Raw genomic sequence first — 16,623 nt, 5'->3', positions numbered from 1 at the left:
CGCAGGAGCCCTGAGATCCTTGTTTTCTTTTTTCTCCCCACAAGATTTTGGATTCAGTATGGGGCACAGCAGTTACAGCTGGAGCTGTGGTCAAATATTTCTGCAATTTTTCTCCAGTAATTAACAGGAAACTTAAAAACCAAAACTAAATTTAATTCTTGAACACAAGAAGCAGTGTTTCCTCCTTTTAAATTCCTAAGGAGATTCAGAGATTGAAGACTTTTTAGAGCGAGCAGTAAATGTACAGACACCGTCCTTACTTGGAGTATGCTGGCTGAGAAGTTAATGATACTTTTCTCTGATTTATGTATTTAAGGTTAATAAGAGGAGGGCGAGAACAGGTTTTAGGGAGCAAATGTAGCTAACAGCTTCCTACAGATAATGATCCTTTTAAAACTTCCTAATGCAGTGTGTTCCTCGTTCACCTAATAATACATAATGGGTTTCTTGATGTCAAAAGTTATAAGGTCTTACGCAACTAGATGCCAACGCTGCTGCTGAGTCACTTGGGTACCATCTATTTAAATTCTGCCAAGGTGGCAGTGATTTTGGATCTTAATTTATTTTACAGAACCTTGAACTGCGCTTTATCATGCAGACCTACATATCCACCAATCCTCAGTGGAATCATGAGCAGAGTATTTGCAGAATGTGAAATTCTAAATGAATAAATCCATTCTCCCTCCTCTTACCTACCAGCTACTGAGTTCAGGTTTCTTTCCCCAACCACAGCATATGAACTCACTGACAACACAGACATGTCAGGTAACATTTTTCTACACATTCTGCTCTCTTTAGGGTGGTTGACATTATGACCTGTTTAAGCGGAAGCACAGAGTCCTGAATTCAAGTTAAGGAAGATATGATTTTAACGTTTATGTTTTAGTAATTAATTTTCCAGCTCTCCTGTTAAAGACTTTTAACCCATAACATAAAAAAAGAGAAGATTATCAAAAGCATCATGCATTATAGCTGCCACTCAGTGGAGTTCTTGGGTCTGTATTTGAGGACAGCAGTCTTTGTACACTAACCGTCTTAGTAAATTCAACTACTCCACTGCCCAGGAGGAGTCCATTAACACTTGCTTGGTGGCAAGCCAACCTATCAATGTCTAATGGAATTATGCGCAATGTAAATATACTCAGAAACCACAGTGGGCAAATAACATACCTGGATGCCTGTAAATATAGTGTGGACATCACTAATACTGCGGTTTGTAAGTTATTTCATGAAGTTCACTTATTCATAGGTGAAGCACCAAATAAGCAAAACAGAAGTGGCTGGTAATGTTGTTAATAATGATTGTGGCAGTCTGAAAGATAAATCCCTTTCTGCTGCTGCAGGGTGACCTTTGAATTCATAATACACTGGATGAGGATGTCTCACAATTGGAATCTTAAATATTGTCTCGTTAAATATGAGTTGATGCTACTGTAAATACAGTATTTTTAAAACTCTGTAACTTGGGTAAAGGCTGCATTTCACTTGTTAATGTAGTGTTTCTCCATCCTCCAGTGCATAAGAGTTTCACGGTCTCACAATGAGACATGCATAACACAAAAATGTTGGACGTTTGAAATAATGTGGGACTAAATTCTGTAATGTTGTATTTTCGCTAACCGTAAAACTATCCACAAGCCTTTCTGATCTATAATAAATAGCAGAAGAATACCTGGTTGAAGTAAATTTGGGTCTGATATGATGAGTGGTCCAGGGGGTGAATACCAAAACATTGCAAATCATTTTGTGAGCTATCATTTTAAATTGTAAGTAGTGGGAGCCTAGGAAGCCATTTCTTTGCTGTAAGTAAAGTTCGTTTCCACAGTTTAAATTTGTGTTTTGTTATCTTATGATCATTTTTAAAAAGACAGAAAATGCATGTTGAAATACTATAATGCCAGCTGAAGTGTGCATGTTTGTACATTAACTAACATGGTCAAAAAATGTGTGTCCTTTCTAAGACCTCTGGCTGGTAAACAGACACGCTCCACATTCACAGTGAAAATGGAGACATGGGCATGCACTTGGATTTAGAAAGCACAAGTGAAGGTTTTTAAACGGTTTTAAATGCCCCATCTCATTTTCTCTTTGACAAGCTCCAGGATTCTCCTGGTATTCAGTTATCACTGTGCAGAATTTCTGCTTTTAGAAATATTGCTGCCTCAATTGCTATTTGGTACAGAAAACCTAGACTCAACAACCCAATCGGTTCCTGCTCAGCAAAGGAAGAGGAGTTCCTCTTGATAGTGTTTGTTCCTCTGGAGCATAACTGCAGTTGGCAGCCATCTACTTCCCAGCCAGTTTAAATAGCCAGGCTTTTTTGTAGAGATGGAGTTGTTCTTGCAGTGATGGTTCTCAAACAAGATCCAGTTGCCAGTCACAAATATGAGTGAATTCAGTGCTAAAAGAATTGAGGGACTCACAACATTTGCTTGAATCGAGCTTAATTGGACAAGGTGTTTTGCATCTTTCTCCCACTTATGCCAGATTATGTGATGATTTACACAACCAATGTGCATGTGTATTGACTTGCATTAGGTCAGAAAGGTTCCCACTCTTAAGTCTCATCTTTTCATTACATGGAGATTCAGATTCAAATCCTAGTTTGGGTCCTTAATGAAGTGTACTGGGTTATAAGACCCTTAGGGTAGAAAACATGCTTACTTATGTATATAAAAATATTAAATGTGCTCAAAACTCACACTAAGTAATGAGTCAGCTTGTGTCAACCTAATCCCTAATAGACATTGGTCCAAAAACCAAACCTACCACAAAGGTGGTACCTGCTGTTGAAGAGAATCCCAGAACTAGAGTAGCAGGATGCTGCTGCCTGGCAGGGCAGAGCTGAGTTTGGGGCACTCAGGACTGGACAAGTCAGGCAACATGAAATGCCAAAGTTGAGATGATATTAGTGGTTTATTTTCATGATCACCTGAATCACACCTTCCCATTCACAATTTTGGAAGACAATTTTAATTGTTGGAAGTATGTCTCGTCAAATACTGGTTAGACCACTGGGTTAGTCAACATTAATCTGTAGGTGACATAATTGTTTTCATGGGTCCTGACTTTTGGAGCATGCTCTGAGCTGCAAACTTTAACAATGCCTGGCCAGATGTGTTATCTCAGATTGAATATATTTTACAAAAAGAGGCACACATGCCTTCCTGACCATACTCCAGGGGTGTTAGATGGTTTCTGTGGAAGAAGAGATGACTTATTTTTTTCCACCAGCTGTAGAACCCAGAACTGCTTATCTCTCACTGTGTACCACAGCAAGCTTTTCTTTCAACTGAGCTTTTGTATGTTGATATAAAGGTTAGTTTAATTAAAATGTATGTCATCCTCTCCAGACTTTTAAAATGTTTGCTGACACTGACCTAACATCAGGATGTGAATTGCATGGGAACCCTTCTCCCATTCTCCAGACCAAGATTCATTATGCCTTCTGCGTTTGGGACTGGGATGCTTATTCCTTGGCTAATAAGTTGTGCTCCTAGCTCCATTCTTTAGCGAGGTTAGAAAGTATTAGCTCAAACACTTCCTGCTTGATAGCGCTTACGTGCCGTTTTTTGACCTTGCCACCTCCATGATGTCTGCTTCAATGGTTACCGCGCCTGGATGGGCTCCCCTAGAGGTGCTGACATTGTCAAAGGAAGTGGAAAAAACTTAATTTTTTACGTGACAGAAGGGCCTCTTTTGGACAAGTTCAGTCCCTTCAGGGAGACTTTGTCATGGAGTGTGGCACCAGCTCATGCAGTGGGTGCCTGGCCTCATTATCCTCCTCAGTGCCAGTATCACTGCTACCCAGAACATCTGCCCTGATGAGTCCTTACAGCTCTTGAGCTGGCTCCCCCAGACATGCTCAGCTCCCTTTCCTTTGTGCCCATCTCCAGTATATTTAACACCAAGCTTGCCTATGCAGATTAGGATTCACCAGCCAGAAGCATATGAAGATAATTTACTGGGCTCCTCCTTCAGGGAGATCTCCTTGGGAATGTTCTCTGCAGTTAAATATGGGATGCAAGTATTTGGCCCTTCCTTATTTCCAGGCTGATCCCAGTGTACATGGTTGATCTTGAGCTGTACTATGGCTGGGATACAGTGATTTATGGCTGCTTCTCTTTTGGGACTAATGCTTCGTAGAGTTGGGTCTCCCTTGGATCTTGATATGTTAGCAGGGAAATATCAGATAGGAGTAGGTTCAGAAAAGAGCCACGATTACGTACTGAGGTCTGGGAAACACTCCTTATGGTGAGAGGAATTTGATTTATTTAACTTATTGAAGAGAAGATTAAAGATCATGTAACCACGTTCTAGAAGTACCTACGCAGGGAAAAGACATCAGATAGTAGAGAGATCTTTATCCTAGCAGGCAAAGGCATAGCAAGGCGGAAATGGCAGTTAGTAAAATTCAAAGTGGAAGTACTGCACTACAGCGATGGTGATTAACCATTGGAACAACTTCCCAAGGGACATGGTGGATTGTCCATCACTTGTCATCTTTAACTCAGCAGCAGGTGTCTTTCTAAAGATCTGCTCTAGCTCAATCAGAAGTCATTCGGGTCGATGCAGGAATTATTGGGTGAAATTCTCTGTGTTACGCAGGTCGTCAGACTTGGATGGTTACAATGTTCCCTTTGGGCTTAAAAACCTATAAATCCATGAAACAGAAAGTTGAGGAAATGACCATTCTTCAGTATCTCTAAGAAATGTGAGGACTCTGCCTCATAGATTCTCTTTCAGAACCTGAGCTGGAGGAAAGTTCTTAAATTGGGAAATAGTGTCTTTGAAACTCCCATTTCTTGAGGACTTGAAAACAAGACGAGGCAAAATCCAAGAGAAGGGTGTGTGAGTGAGAAATGTTGTGAGGTGCCTAGCCACACACTGAAACTTTACACGCTAGTAAACATTTAAATGTATAAATGATATTTTGTTTGTCTGCAAGCACTGCTTGTGGACTCTGAATGTGAAAGTGGTTTCTACAAATAGGGTGAAATGACTTGTATAATGGGACTGCCAGAGTGCACTCATCATTAGGCAGGATGCTTTCTTCCTCACCAAGTAGATGAGGCAAAGATCCAATTCACTGCTAGGGGAAGGACAGAACAAGATACAGTATAATTAAAATGAAATACAGTCTCCCTAGCAAAAGGCCTTTTTGAGAGCCAAGGAATTCGTTTGCTATTCTAAGCAGATTGCTTACAGTGGATTTGAATGGAGCCAGTGTCCTATATTTACAAAATACGGCACATTTACTTGTAATTCTTAAACCCAGGGAAAACCTGACCCTGGCAAAGCCCTTTGAACTGCTGAGTCAAGAACCAGCTGCTACAAAGAGGGTTTAACCCTTTCAATCCCTTGTGTAAAAGCGTGTTGTGTTTAATGTGGCAGCATGCGCACAAAATTAATTTTCAAGCAGGAGATTCCAGCCCTGCGTGTTCTTGCTCTGCCTTTTTTCCCTGGCGCTGCATACGCTAGGGGCCCTTTGCACTTTGCAGTACAAAGTAAAACTTGGAAGTTTTGAAGAAAGTTGCAAATAATAAACTACAGATTAGGAGAAAAATCACAAAAGTGAGGCGGAGCAGCCACAGCTGTGCAGACTGAGGCAGCGCTATAGCTACTGAGCTGTTTAATGCCCAGCAACCCGCACTGCTAATCTTCTGCCCATTGTATGTCGTCGATGATGGTAGAAAAGGCTAAATTCAGACATGAAGGTAAACTTATTTAGGGTTCTGTAGGCAAACAGTTGAAAGCATTCAAACGTATGTTGTGTAAATGTGTCTGGCAACCTCCCAGCCCTACCCTCCGAGGAATGAAGTCCAAGGCCAACGCCGAAGGCCCAAATGGGCTGTAAAAAGAGAGGCCGAGGAGTTTATTAGGTCTGTATATTGCTAAGCTACCAGGAAGTGCCCTCAAGGTATAATTACATGGCTGTTTTGGTTCAATTTTCAAATTTTAAACAAACTACAGAGCTGCAGGCTGGGTTGTCAAGGTGCTGAAAGGCGCTTGATTTGAAAATTGCGAACCATTTGTTGCTTCTTCCTGCCACCTTTTTTTTCTCCTGAATAACTGCGATATTGTTTCAAGACTGAATCCAGATGGGCAGTCCAGGACTCTCCAAGTGTTTCCAACAAAGTGAACACACAGATCACAGCTTTTTTTCTGAGTGCAAGAGCCTTGCTGGGGTTGAGGGAGCTGAAAGGAAAGTGGGGTGGGGAAGAGGTGAAGATTTGTTTTCATTTTCTTTCTAAAAATGTCCCGTTGAGCAGTTTTGCAGCCCCATTTTCTTACCTTTTGACATGTTTTCAGAGTAGAGAGAGCACAATGTTCACAGAATATAGTTGTTGAGGAGTATCCACACAGTGATTATATACCTCCCCACCCAGAATGCAAGGAATTGCATATGAGAGAAATGGCAGTTTCATCAGCCTTGAAAAATTGTGATGACAGTTTACCAGCCCTCACATTAAATCTGCTCAGCCACCCTTGCCACGCGGAGAAGGATCAGACTGAACTGCCCCCTCCCCAGTCCACCCCCCTGGGAATTTTATCCACCCATCAAAATCGCCACTGGCTCCAGGTGAATGGGAAAGTGGAATTTTGCAAGGTTGCTGACTAAGTCCTGGTCTACATATAAAACTTAGTTTGTGACCTAGCTAAGTTGCTCAGAAGTGTGAAAAATTCACATCCCTGAGAGACACAGTTAAGCTGATCTAAGCCCTATTATACACATCACTAGGTTAACAAAGAATTCTTCTGTTAACCTAGCTACCGCATCTCGAGAGGGTAGATTTACTACAGCGACCAAAAAAACCCCTTCCATTGCTGTAGTGGTGTTGTAGAGTAGAGCAATGGGACTGGGATCCCTCGGGTCCTGCTGCAATAATAGCAGGAGGGGGTAAAATGCACTTTGTTGAAGGCAGGATTGGATGGGCCAAAAAACTAGACTGTGGTAATTTGTGGGACAACACTAAATCTCTCGTCAGTTTACCATGTAAAAATGATGTCTGAATTCCGTTTCTATATCATATATCAACCGACTGTGGTTGTGGGGTTTTTTGTTTTGTTTTTTAGTAGCGTGGGGGAATCTCTCTCTCTTGCAGGTTTTGTGGGATCTAAGCTTTTTGCAGGTGAAAGCGGGATGAAAATGCAAGGAACAGTGCACGCTGGGAGTGGGTATTGTGGGATGGGAGTGGGATTAAAAAAATAGTCCCACACAGGGCTCTAGTGTAGACAGACTCTGACTGTATAGTGTTCCTGCACTCGGATTGGCTGAGACAATTCCATTTCAATAAGATGCCAGTTCATGGTAGGCATTTAATCTCTTTTCAGCAAGGGTTATGGTTCATTGAGACAGTATTAGAAGTCTGCTGAAGTGCTAAAATACTATGGTAGGCTATTGCTATAGTTTATTAATACCCAACAGTCATGGCCTTACCACTTAGAAGCATTAATCGCATTCACATTACACTTCGGTGGAATGAAAGGGAATGTCTCCCATGATCAGTCCTTAATGTAAACACCTACTTTTTATTATTTATTCAGTATCATCAATGTAGAATGGTGGTTTTCATACAAATAAACAAGGACAGGCAGCTAATCAGAAATGGATTTATACCAGCATTTATACCATTTATATTGGTGCTTTAATAAAAGAGGGAATTTTTAAAATAGTGATCTTAGCTGCTTTCATTTAAAGGAAAATTTCTGTTTCTATCAGACTTTATATCATGCAGGATTCTCCATAACTGACCATTTTAAATCAAGATTGGATTTATTTTCGGAAGTTCTATGGTCTCTATTATATAGGAGGTCCCTAGATGATCACAGTGTTCCCTTCTGACGTTTGAATTGATGAACCTTTAAATCAGGGGTCTGCAACCTATGGCACGCATGCCGAATGTGGCACACGAGGTGATTTTGCGTGGCATGGGTCAGGGTTGGCATGGGTCAAGGTTGGCATGGGTCAGGGGTGGGGGGAAGGGGCAGAGCTGGGAGGGGGGAGCGGCCACCACACAGCGCTGCTTGGGGCTGGGAGGGGCTCCTGGCCAGGGCACTGCCCCACGTCATGTGGGAGAGAGGTGGGAGGAAGATTTGGCATGCCACTTCCCAAAGGTTGCTGACCCCTACTTTAAAACATATAAAAAATTAAAAGGCTTCAAGGAAGGCCAGTGAAAGTTTCAGCGTTTCTGTGCCACTGGGTGCCGCTGAGCTCTTAGAGGCAGCCATGCCCCTGTGAAAGGGCACAGTATTAATTAAGTGGAGTTGAGAAAGTAGAAGTGGCAAAAAGTAACATTCTCATTTGAGAGAGGAGTCAGTGACTACAGAAGAGTGGGGTCTGAGGCATTTGTGTACCAGTAAAACTCCCAGATGTGAGACACAAGGTGGGTGAGATAATAACTTTTATTGAACCAACTTCTGCTGGTGGGGGAGAGAAGCTTTTGAGCCACACAGAGCTGGATCTTAGTTTATCATGGTGCCTGTCAGTGCATAGACAAAACGGCAGCCTCCACCGACTGAACAAGTTTTACTATTTTTCATTAAACAGAATGATGGTTTTTTAAAGAAACTTGTTCGTTGATTTGGTGCAGGATTGTATGATTCTGAAAATTTGAAAAATCATTGAAGATTTGACTGAATATGTTAATGGAAGGGTCTGATGCTGAAATGATTTCTTTATCAATTATTCACTTGACTTCACTTTGTGTGAATTTGTATAAATATCTACACTTTGGGAACGTTAAGAAATGCTGGGTGAAGAGAAATGCAGCTTATTTTGAGAGAGTGATTGTGAAAAACACTCTCACTAAAATGGAACTGAAAACCCAGAGCAGTTTGTACTAGCTATTGGGCATGTTGTAGATGTGAAAGCCCAAGTAACAGTTAGACTCCAATTGGGCTACTGCAATACAGAGCTTGCCTTACAATCTGAGGACTGTAGCATGCTTTGGTACCATGTTGTGTAAATGGGATGTGCGCACATTACAAAAGAATGGGCTACAATCCTTCAGTTAAAAAAGAATGGTGAAACATGCACGCTCCTTATTAGCCAAATACTTAATAGTTGGTTACAAATGGCTAAAGTTCCAGCACAAGTGTCGTTTTCAGAGCCAAATAAACTCTGAACGTAAAAAATGAACGAACAGCACAATCACTGATACCAGCTGATATCAGTAACCCGCTATCACAGACAAATAATTGCAAACCATTAGTAAATCAATTATACTAAAAGGAATACGCAGGATCCTCATACTTTAAAATTACAAATTAATCGGGACCACGACCTTTGAATAAAAGACATACAGTCAGGCGGTGTTCCTGGAGATAAAGATTCAAAATATCCAATTTACACTAATGCTCACAAAGGGGGATAATATGCTCGTTGAGGAATCATGGTTAAACAGTGGAATAAATCAGAGGGAGGAAGAAAAAACACCAACCTTTCTTACCTATTTATGTCAAAGGCGATACAGGATGCAAAGAAATGGTGGAGGTATTCCTCCTCCGTACACAGTCCCCCTATTCTGGCCATTGCCATTCTAGGACCCACTGTGCACAGAGTTAAGCTGTTGTCTAGCTGAGGCAGTGGTTCTCAACCAGAGGTACGCCTATCAGTTCATCTAGATATTTGCCTACTTTTACAACAGGCTACATAAAAAGCACAAGCAAAGTCAGTGCAAACTAAAATTTCATACGGACAGTGACTTGTTTATATTGCTCTGTATGCTATACACTGAAATATAAGTATTTTTATATCCAATTGATTTATTTTATTACTATATGGTAAAAATGAGAAAGTCAGCAGTTTTCAGTAGTAATGTCCCTGTAACACTATATTTGTCTGATTTTGTAAGCAAGTAGTTTTTAAGTGAGGTGAAATTTGTCGTACACGACATTCAGATCCCATATAACAGCACGGATAATAGTGTATATAGTTCCACTTCATAGCTAGCTGCCTGCTACCCTGAATTGTGCTTCAAGAAGGGTGTGCAACTATTTCTCCAATATGCTGGAGGGAATCTCCCTCTTGCCTCCCTGCTAGAGTCCATAGGAGTCCTTCCTCAGCCCCATCACACCTTATAAGATGCACAGGGACTGGGACAGTTGGCTACTGTACATTTCAAACTCCATTAGTAGTGCACACTTAACTTACCTCCTCATGTATACCCAGCTGGCTTTTTCCAGCATCATTCTCATAGATCTCTTCAAGTGTGAGGAAGGGATCCCTTCTCTTGCGCAGCTTAGCATCCTTCCTCAACCCCTTACAGTCTGCAAGAGCCTGTTTGACTGCTTCTGGAGGTCCCTACTGTACCAGCATATTGCCATAGACGCTTCTGTGAAACTAAATTAGCCCGCTTCAACCGCAAATACTTCCTTGGCTGTGCACTTTACAAGTTTAGCCAAAAAGCTGCACATGCTCAGTGAGTAGCTATCCGACCCTGTTAACTGTGAAATAAAAATCACTTTTGGAATGCAAATAGATCGCTGCTCTACGTGAGGGCTATTACCATGCCAAGTGTTACCCTTCAGACTCACCTGGAGTGCTGTCTTTTTTTTTTTTTTTTTTTAATGTTGCAATGATTTTTATAGTGAAAATGGTACACTTTTCCCACTTTCTTTGTAGTCACATGCTGAACTGTTTTCCCTTAAATTTTCCCTTTTAAGCAAAGACCTAGCATGGAAAAGTTCATAAAATTACGAGTAAGTAGAAATAGTTAAGCAGCATTAACTGTAGTGGTCATTGCAACTCCCACTATAATGGTGAACGCACTACTTGGGTGAAGAGTGGAATAAGAGTTTGTTTAAGGATGTGGATCTAACATGTTCCAAGGATCTGCCACTTTTAATAATAAGAGAAACAGATATCATTGTAGAGATCTTGCAGTGGTAGAGGGTGAGGTCAGGCTGTGATGGGCATTTGGCCATAGTATACCACTCCCTTCAGTCACTTTCACGTATAACTTTCCCAGAAGTTTCTCTCTTGGGCTGAAATTTCACAAGCTTGGTCTGATTCCAAAGCCAAAAATTTTTGTGAGGAAGTTTGAGTAAAATCTGTTCAACTATTCCTGGACCCTGAGCATGAAAGTACATGATGTTCCCTTGAAAAAATGTTTTAATTTTTAGATTTGCAGTTTGTTTAAAAAAGAAGTAACTTGGATTTAAAACTTCAGATCTGGCATGAACATAAGCCTCCATAGAGACTAGTCACTTTGCCAGATTTAGAGGGAGAGAAAAAAGAATTGTGTGTGCTTAAAAAATTGCATGTTAAGTATTTACGGTATACAGTTTTCTTGCTGTGTTTCCAGTGGCTATCTGGAGAGATGCAATTCAAAACAGGGTTAACAAACAGGTTCAGATGGGTTGCTTGAGGCTTTACCTGGCCCTTCTCTTCTTGTTGTCCCTCTCCCCATAACTTATTTTAGTGGTTGAACGCTAATCCGCCTCACTCTGGAAAGAATTCAGCGAGGTATCTTTTACTCAGTCCATGTGATACACGTTCTTCACAGTTGCTTAGAGTCCCACACGTTCACTGACACTCTGACTGAGAACTGCATAGATGATGACATTTTCATTAGTCATCACTGACATACGTTTCAAGAGTGGTTGACATACCCCCATCCCTGTATATGGTGAAGCACTGGAATGGATTTCCTAGGGTGGGGGTGGATTCTCCATCCTTAGAGATTGTTAAGGCCCAGCTTGACAAAGCCCTGGCTGGGATGATATAGCTGAGGTTAGTCCTGCTTTGAGCAGGGGTTGGACTAGATACCTCCTGAGGTCCCTTCCAATCCTAATCTTCTATGATTTTATGGTAAGGGGGCCAGGACACGAGATCTGAACTTGGTTGTTTGTACTGTGACATGCACCAGGGTAAAACCTGGACTGAGAATTGCTGTGCCTCTTAACTCTCTAGCTCAGGGTGCCTCTCACGCTGCTCTGCTACTGACAAGCAGGCCCTTCAGACTTTGCTGTCACACAGCCATTAGCATGTGAAGGCCCACGGAAAGTTACATGAAAGCTTTCACAGCCACTCCTGAACATTATACAGGGAGATACCTGCAAATTCCCCCAGCTTTGCACCCCAGAAATGTGCATCTTACACTGCTCAAGACCCCCTTGATCAGAGTAAGCTCATTGATTAGTTCATCATACCATCAAAAAGTCTGAATATGCACCAGCCTTTTGTAACCCGAGTAGATTCCCCAAACTTCAGTCAAAACGTACTGGCTTAGGTAAAACATGAAAATAAGTTTATAAACAACAGAAAGATAGATTTGAAAGGGTGTAATCAAAGAAGTTCAGAATTGGTTACAACAGAAAATAGAAGATAAAAAACTGCAAGCTATTTCCTAAATTTTATTAGGCTAAGTCAAATTTGAAGCCATGAGATTTTTCTTTCCCTAAAACCTACAGCAATCTGTGCTAACTTTTTCCAGTTAGGACTGCACTCCCCTTCAAATGTTCTTTGTCTTCCAAATGATCTTGTTGCCTTCACTATAGATGGGGGAGGAGAGGTGGTCTGATGATGTCGCTGTCACTTATTTTATACTCTCCTCCAGGTGCTGGAAGATCCTTGCTGCGTAGCCCCATGATGTACATGCTCGAGCAGCTGTCTTTCATGTGAATTGTAAATCTCTTCTGTACACCTCCTCTGCTGGTGATGGTTGCTTAACTCTTGGCTGGGGGTTGGTCGCCCCTTTGTTGCCACTGAGGAGCTAGTCTGTGGGTATTCAACATGTTTCAGTAAGAAACATACAGCAAAATGTCATCACTTCATCTGCAATGATGGTGCATTTTAACACGATAGCGATGCTCAACAGATCATAACTTTTCAAGTGATACCTCCCAAAGCGTACTTTGTACAAAGTATATCAAACTGTATACAAGTGGGGATATGACGGTACAGGGTGTTGTTTTGAGGTACAGTGAGTCACACATGTCTTTATCCATGTATGTGGTCAGAGGGTCAGAACATAAGATCTGAGTCTTGGTTGTTTGTATAATCTTAACTCAGAGTTTCCTGACTTTCAGAACTTCAGTTTGTTTTTTTTGTCTTTGAGACTATCAAAATTAATGAATTCATATGCATTTACTGTCTCAAAACTTTTTGTCTGTGAATTTGTTTTATATACAGATATACCTTTATGACTAATACAATCTTTGTGTATTTAGACAGTTGCCAGAAATTGGTGTTGCTTAATGAAAAGTGTAGGGAGAAAGCAATTAATTCCAATGGTGTAAATGCAAGCTGAACAAGGCTATGAGTTTTCCTGGTTTTATTACCTGTGCAAGCCCAATTTCCCTTTGTTCCTTTTTTAAAAAGTTTTTTATTTTTGTGTGTTTAAAAAAAATCAATAAGTTCTCAGAATATACAGTCTGGGGAATAGGTATGCAATGAGATATATAATTGAACTGTGTTCTTCAAGGACAGAAGTTTTGGGCTGTGTTGTATTTGTCATTTAATACATTTACATTAGTTTACTAGCATCACAAAGTAAATAACAAAATCAAAAGAACAAATCAACTGCAGAAATTCGATACAAGACAAATCAGCTCAGCACACTGCATTTCAAAACAGTCAATCGCACGGCAGCCACCATTGGCATGAACAGTAAATCAGGATTTCTCTGGGATTGATGGTAGACGGGAATAAGTACAAATATCTGTCAATATAAACGAAGTAGAAATAGATGTGATTGCAGATAAGTAAATATGTGAAATCAATGCGAGTCAAGCAACCGCAATTCATAATGACTTGTCTTTACTGTCACGACTCTGCGTCTGCTGCAAGCACGACATAGGGAGCTATACAATTTCAGTGTTTTCGGGCTAGTCTACACTAGAAGGGCTACAGTGGCACAGCTGCACCGATGCAGTGCATCTCACTCTATGTTGAAGGGAGAGAGCTCTCCTGTTGGCATAATAAAACCATCTCTGAGAGTGGCGGTAGCTGTGTTGGCAGGAAGAGCTCTATGGGTGTTCCAGCCACTCGGCAAGGTGTACTGAGACACTTGAATGGGACTCTGAATGTGCTTATGGACCGTGAAAGAGACTTCTCACCAAAAGAAATTGGTCCAATAAGAGAGATTATCTCTCTAGTTACCACTGTTGGGCATCTCCCCTTGCAATTGATGTTCTACTGACCTCATGGGGAGATGGCTCACCTCTCGTCTGACCCTTGTTTCCCTCCATTTGATTCCTCAGGCCTCTGCGTATGCCTTTTATAGACTCTTTACAAGATTGCTGATTCAGGTACCCAGGTAATCCAGGTGTCTAGAGGGGTGATAACTGCATGTTCCCGAATCAGGCTAGAATATGGCCGTGTCTCGCGCTCACCAAAGGCTTTTCAGATGCCTTTTAGATAATACATGAAAGCTCTTGTTGAACTGCAGATTTGCCGTCACCCTGGTTGTGGTACTGGCCCGATAGAAGACTATTGTATATCCTTTCCTTCTAACACCAGGGCAGTTATTCCCACACATGGCAATGCCTAAGTACACTGTAGTTACTTACAAGTGCGTTGTGGTGTTCCCAAGCAAACAAACGGTAGTAGCACACTGTGCTGCACATGGAATGGATGTGGCATTGCCTTTGGCCTGCTTCTTTTTCTCTAGGCATTCAGTGGGAGGGGCAGAGAACAGGTCTTCGGTCCTCTCTGACTTTGTCTAGACTAGAACTGAAAGTTGGGTTGTTAGCTCAAACTAGCTAGCGCCATCTAACGAGCACCCTTTAGCACTCTGCTCAGGACGGGGCAGGTTGTTTCCATTTGCTAACTGGTTGAGTTATAACCTTGGGGGAGGCCAGGATTTAATGTGATCAGTTAGCACGTGGTGAAGGAGAAGAAGAATTCTGGTTTTAGGTAGAGCTAGAGTCTCACAGCTTTTAGCCCAGCCAGTGAAAAGTTTTTCTTTAGTACTTGGATGTCCTGACACTTGGGGGAATAACAGGTTTGTTTGTTAGCGTTTGACTCATTCCTTAACTATAAGGATATGGAGGCATTCAGTGCAGTGCAGTACTCAGGATAGATGTGCTGTGACTATTTTAACCAGCCTGCCACAAATTATTTGGCAGGTCACACAACAGAAGACTTCTCTTACAATGCCAGAAGAGCCCCTGGATTTGGATTTGTGAGCAGGGAAGGAGGAGGCACAGGGGTGGTTACTCCTATCTTTCTACACTGCTACTGAGCTACAGGAGGAAGGTTCCCTCCTCTTTGTCATATTCCTGAGCTCTGCAGGAGAGTGGCTCCTTCCCTTAACCACCTGTGATTGTTAACTCACAAGTGGCAATAGGAGAGGGGCGTCACCATGGCTGGTTTTAACTGTGTGTGTCTGTGAGTGAGCAAGAGGTGTTATTGAAATGACAGCATGTGTGCCTCAAACGCTTCTAACCAAGCAAAGCAGTATAAATCTTGCAAAAATCCCTACATAACCAAGTGCTGCAGTATTCTGTGGGACTGAGTCTGCCTAAGAAAAATATGAACACTACGTTCAAAGCAAATAACTAATGATATTGACATGCAGCATAGTCATATAAGTCCAGAAAACCAAGGCCATATTTCATGAAATGTCTTATATTGATAGTTAAATTGGTAATTTTTTTCCAGTTTTGCTGAGTCACTCAGGCCTGAATGTCACTCTGGTTTCTTTGCTCACTTCCAGTTTTAGTTAATAGTCTTTTACCAGTCATGTGCCAGGCTGTACAGATGTATGGATACTTGGATCTTGTTGTAGATCTGAGCCTAATTTTGAATTAAAGACTCAATTGTGCATTAATAATAGTACCCATTGATTTTGACTAGATTCTGAAAGGTCTCAGGAAAGGTAATTAGTGCCCATGAGCAGTATGCGCTGAGCAAACCTCGGTGTCTCAGTTGTTCTGTTATTTCTAGTGATATGATCATATTATTTACCTGCAAAAAATTTATTTACAAAATTAACAGGTTTTAAATTAGAGCACAAAGAACCTGTCCCCAAGTGTCATCAGCCTGAGTCAGTGGGAGTGGGAGTCTGCATTGCCTTTATTTCCACACAGCCAGATGGACTCTCTTATTTAAAAAAAAAAAATGTTTCTGAGCTGAAACCCTTCTTGCTCTGCTGCAGTCTACACTGAATATGTATGACTAAAGCTGCTAAAATTGGTGTTTATAGCAATCGCTCTGGTGGTCCTGACAGGATAACGTGGTACCCACTTCCTTTACTGACCTATGCCTTGCCTATCTGAGGTGGCTGACTCTTGGTGGTGTGGTTGTCTTCCAGGCAAGCCAAGCTTTATGAAAGCTCCCGAAGATCAGATTGGGGTTTCCGGAGGAGTGGCCTCTTTTGTGTGCCAAGCAACAGGAGAGCCCAAGCCTCGCATCACATGGATGAAGAAAGGGAAGAAGGTCAGCTCCCAGCGGTTTGAGGTAACTACGGAGATTTGGAACCAGGTCTGTTACTTGCAGATCTTAGCACGCAGAGTGGCCAGTGTCAGAGCCTGAGTTCTTTCAGTTGCTGTAGGAGACGGGCCTGAGAACTGCTGCATGGGAAATTTTTCCTTCCTTCAGTGAGTCCTGCCAGACATCAGACATTGCCATGGGTGAGCCAGAATTTGACCAAACGTACTGACTTCCTGCTTCTG

General features: G+C 41.7%; 1 protein-coding gene across 7 annotated transcripts in view; it reads left to right on the top strand.

Annotated features, from left to right (window-relative positions):
- PTPRF (protein tyrosine phosphatase receptor type F) overlaps positions 1-16,623 on the top strand; it is a 519,799-nt gene that overhangs the window by 253,845 nt on the left and 249,331 nt on the right. For all 7 annotated transcript variants that reach the window (XM_067567843.1, XM_067567842.1, XM_067567841.1 and 4 more), the window contains exon 4: positions 16,263-16,408. In XM_067567843.1, coding sequence (XP_067423944.1) covers positions 16,263-16,408 — 146 coding nt within the window. The remainder of the gene's footprint in view (positions 1-16,262; positions 16,409-16,623) is intronic.

This window comes from Emydura macquarii, unplaced genomic scaffold (genome assembly GCF_026122565.2).
Source record: "Emydura macquarii macquarii isolate MOO-44397 ecotype Brisbane River unplaced genomic scaffold, CSIRO-AGI_Emac_v2 contig_2805, whole genome shotgun sequence".
Taxonomy (NCBI): Eukaryota; Metazoa; Chordata; order Testudines; family Chelidae; genus Emydura; species Emydura macquarii.
This window is presented reverse-complemented; position numbering and strand designations above follow the sequence as displayed.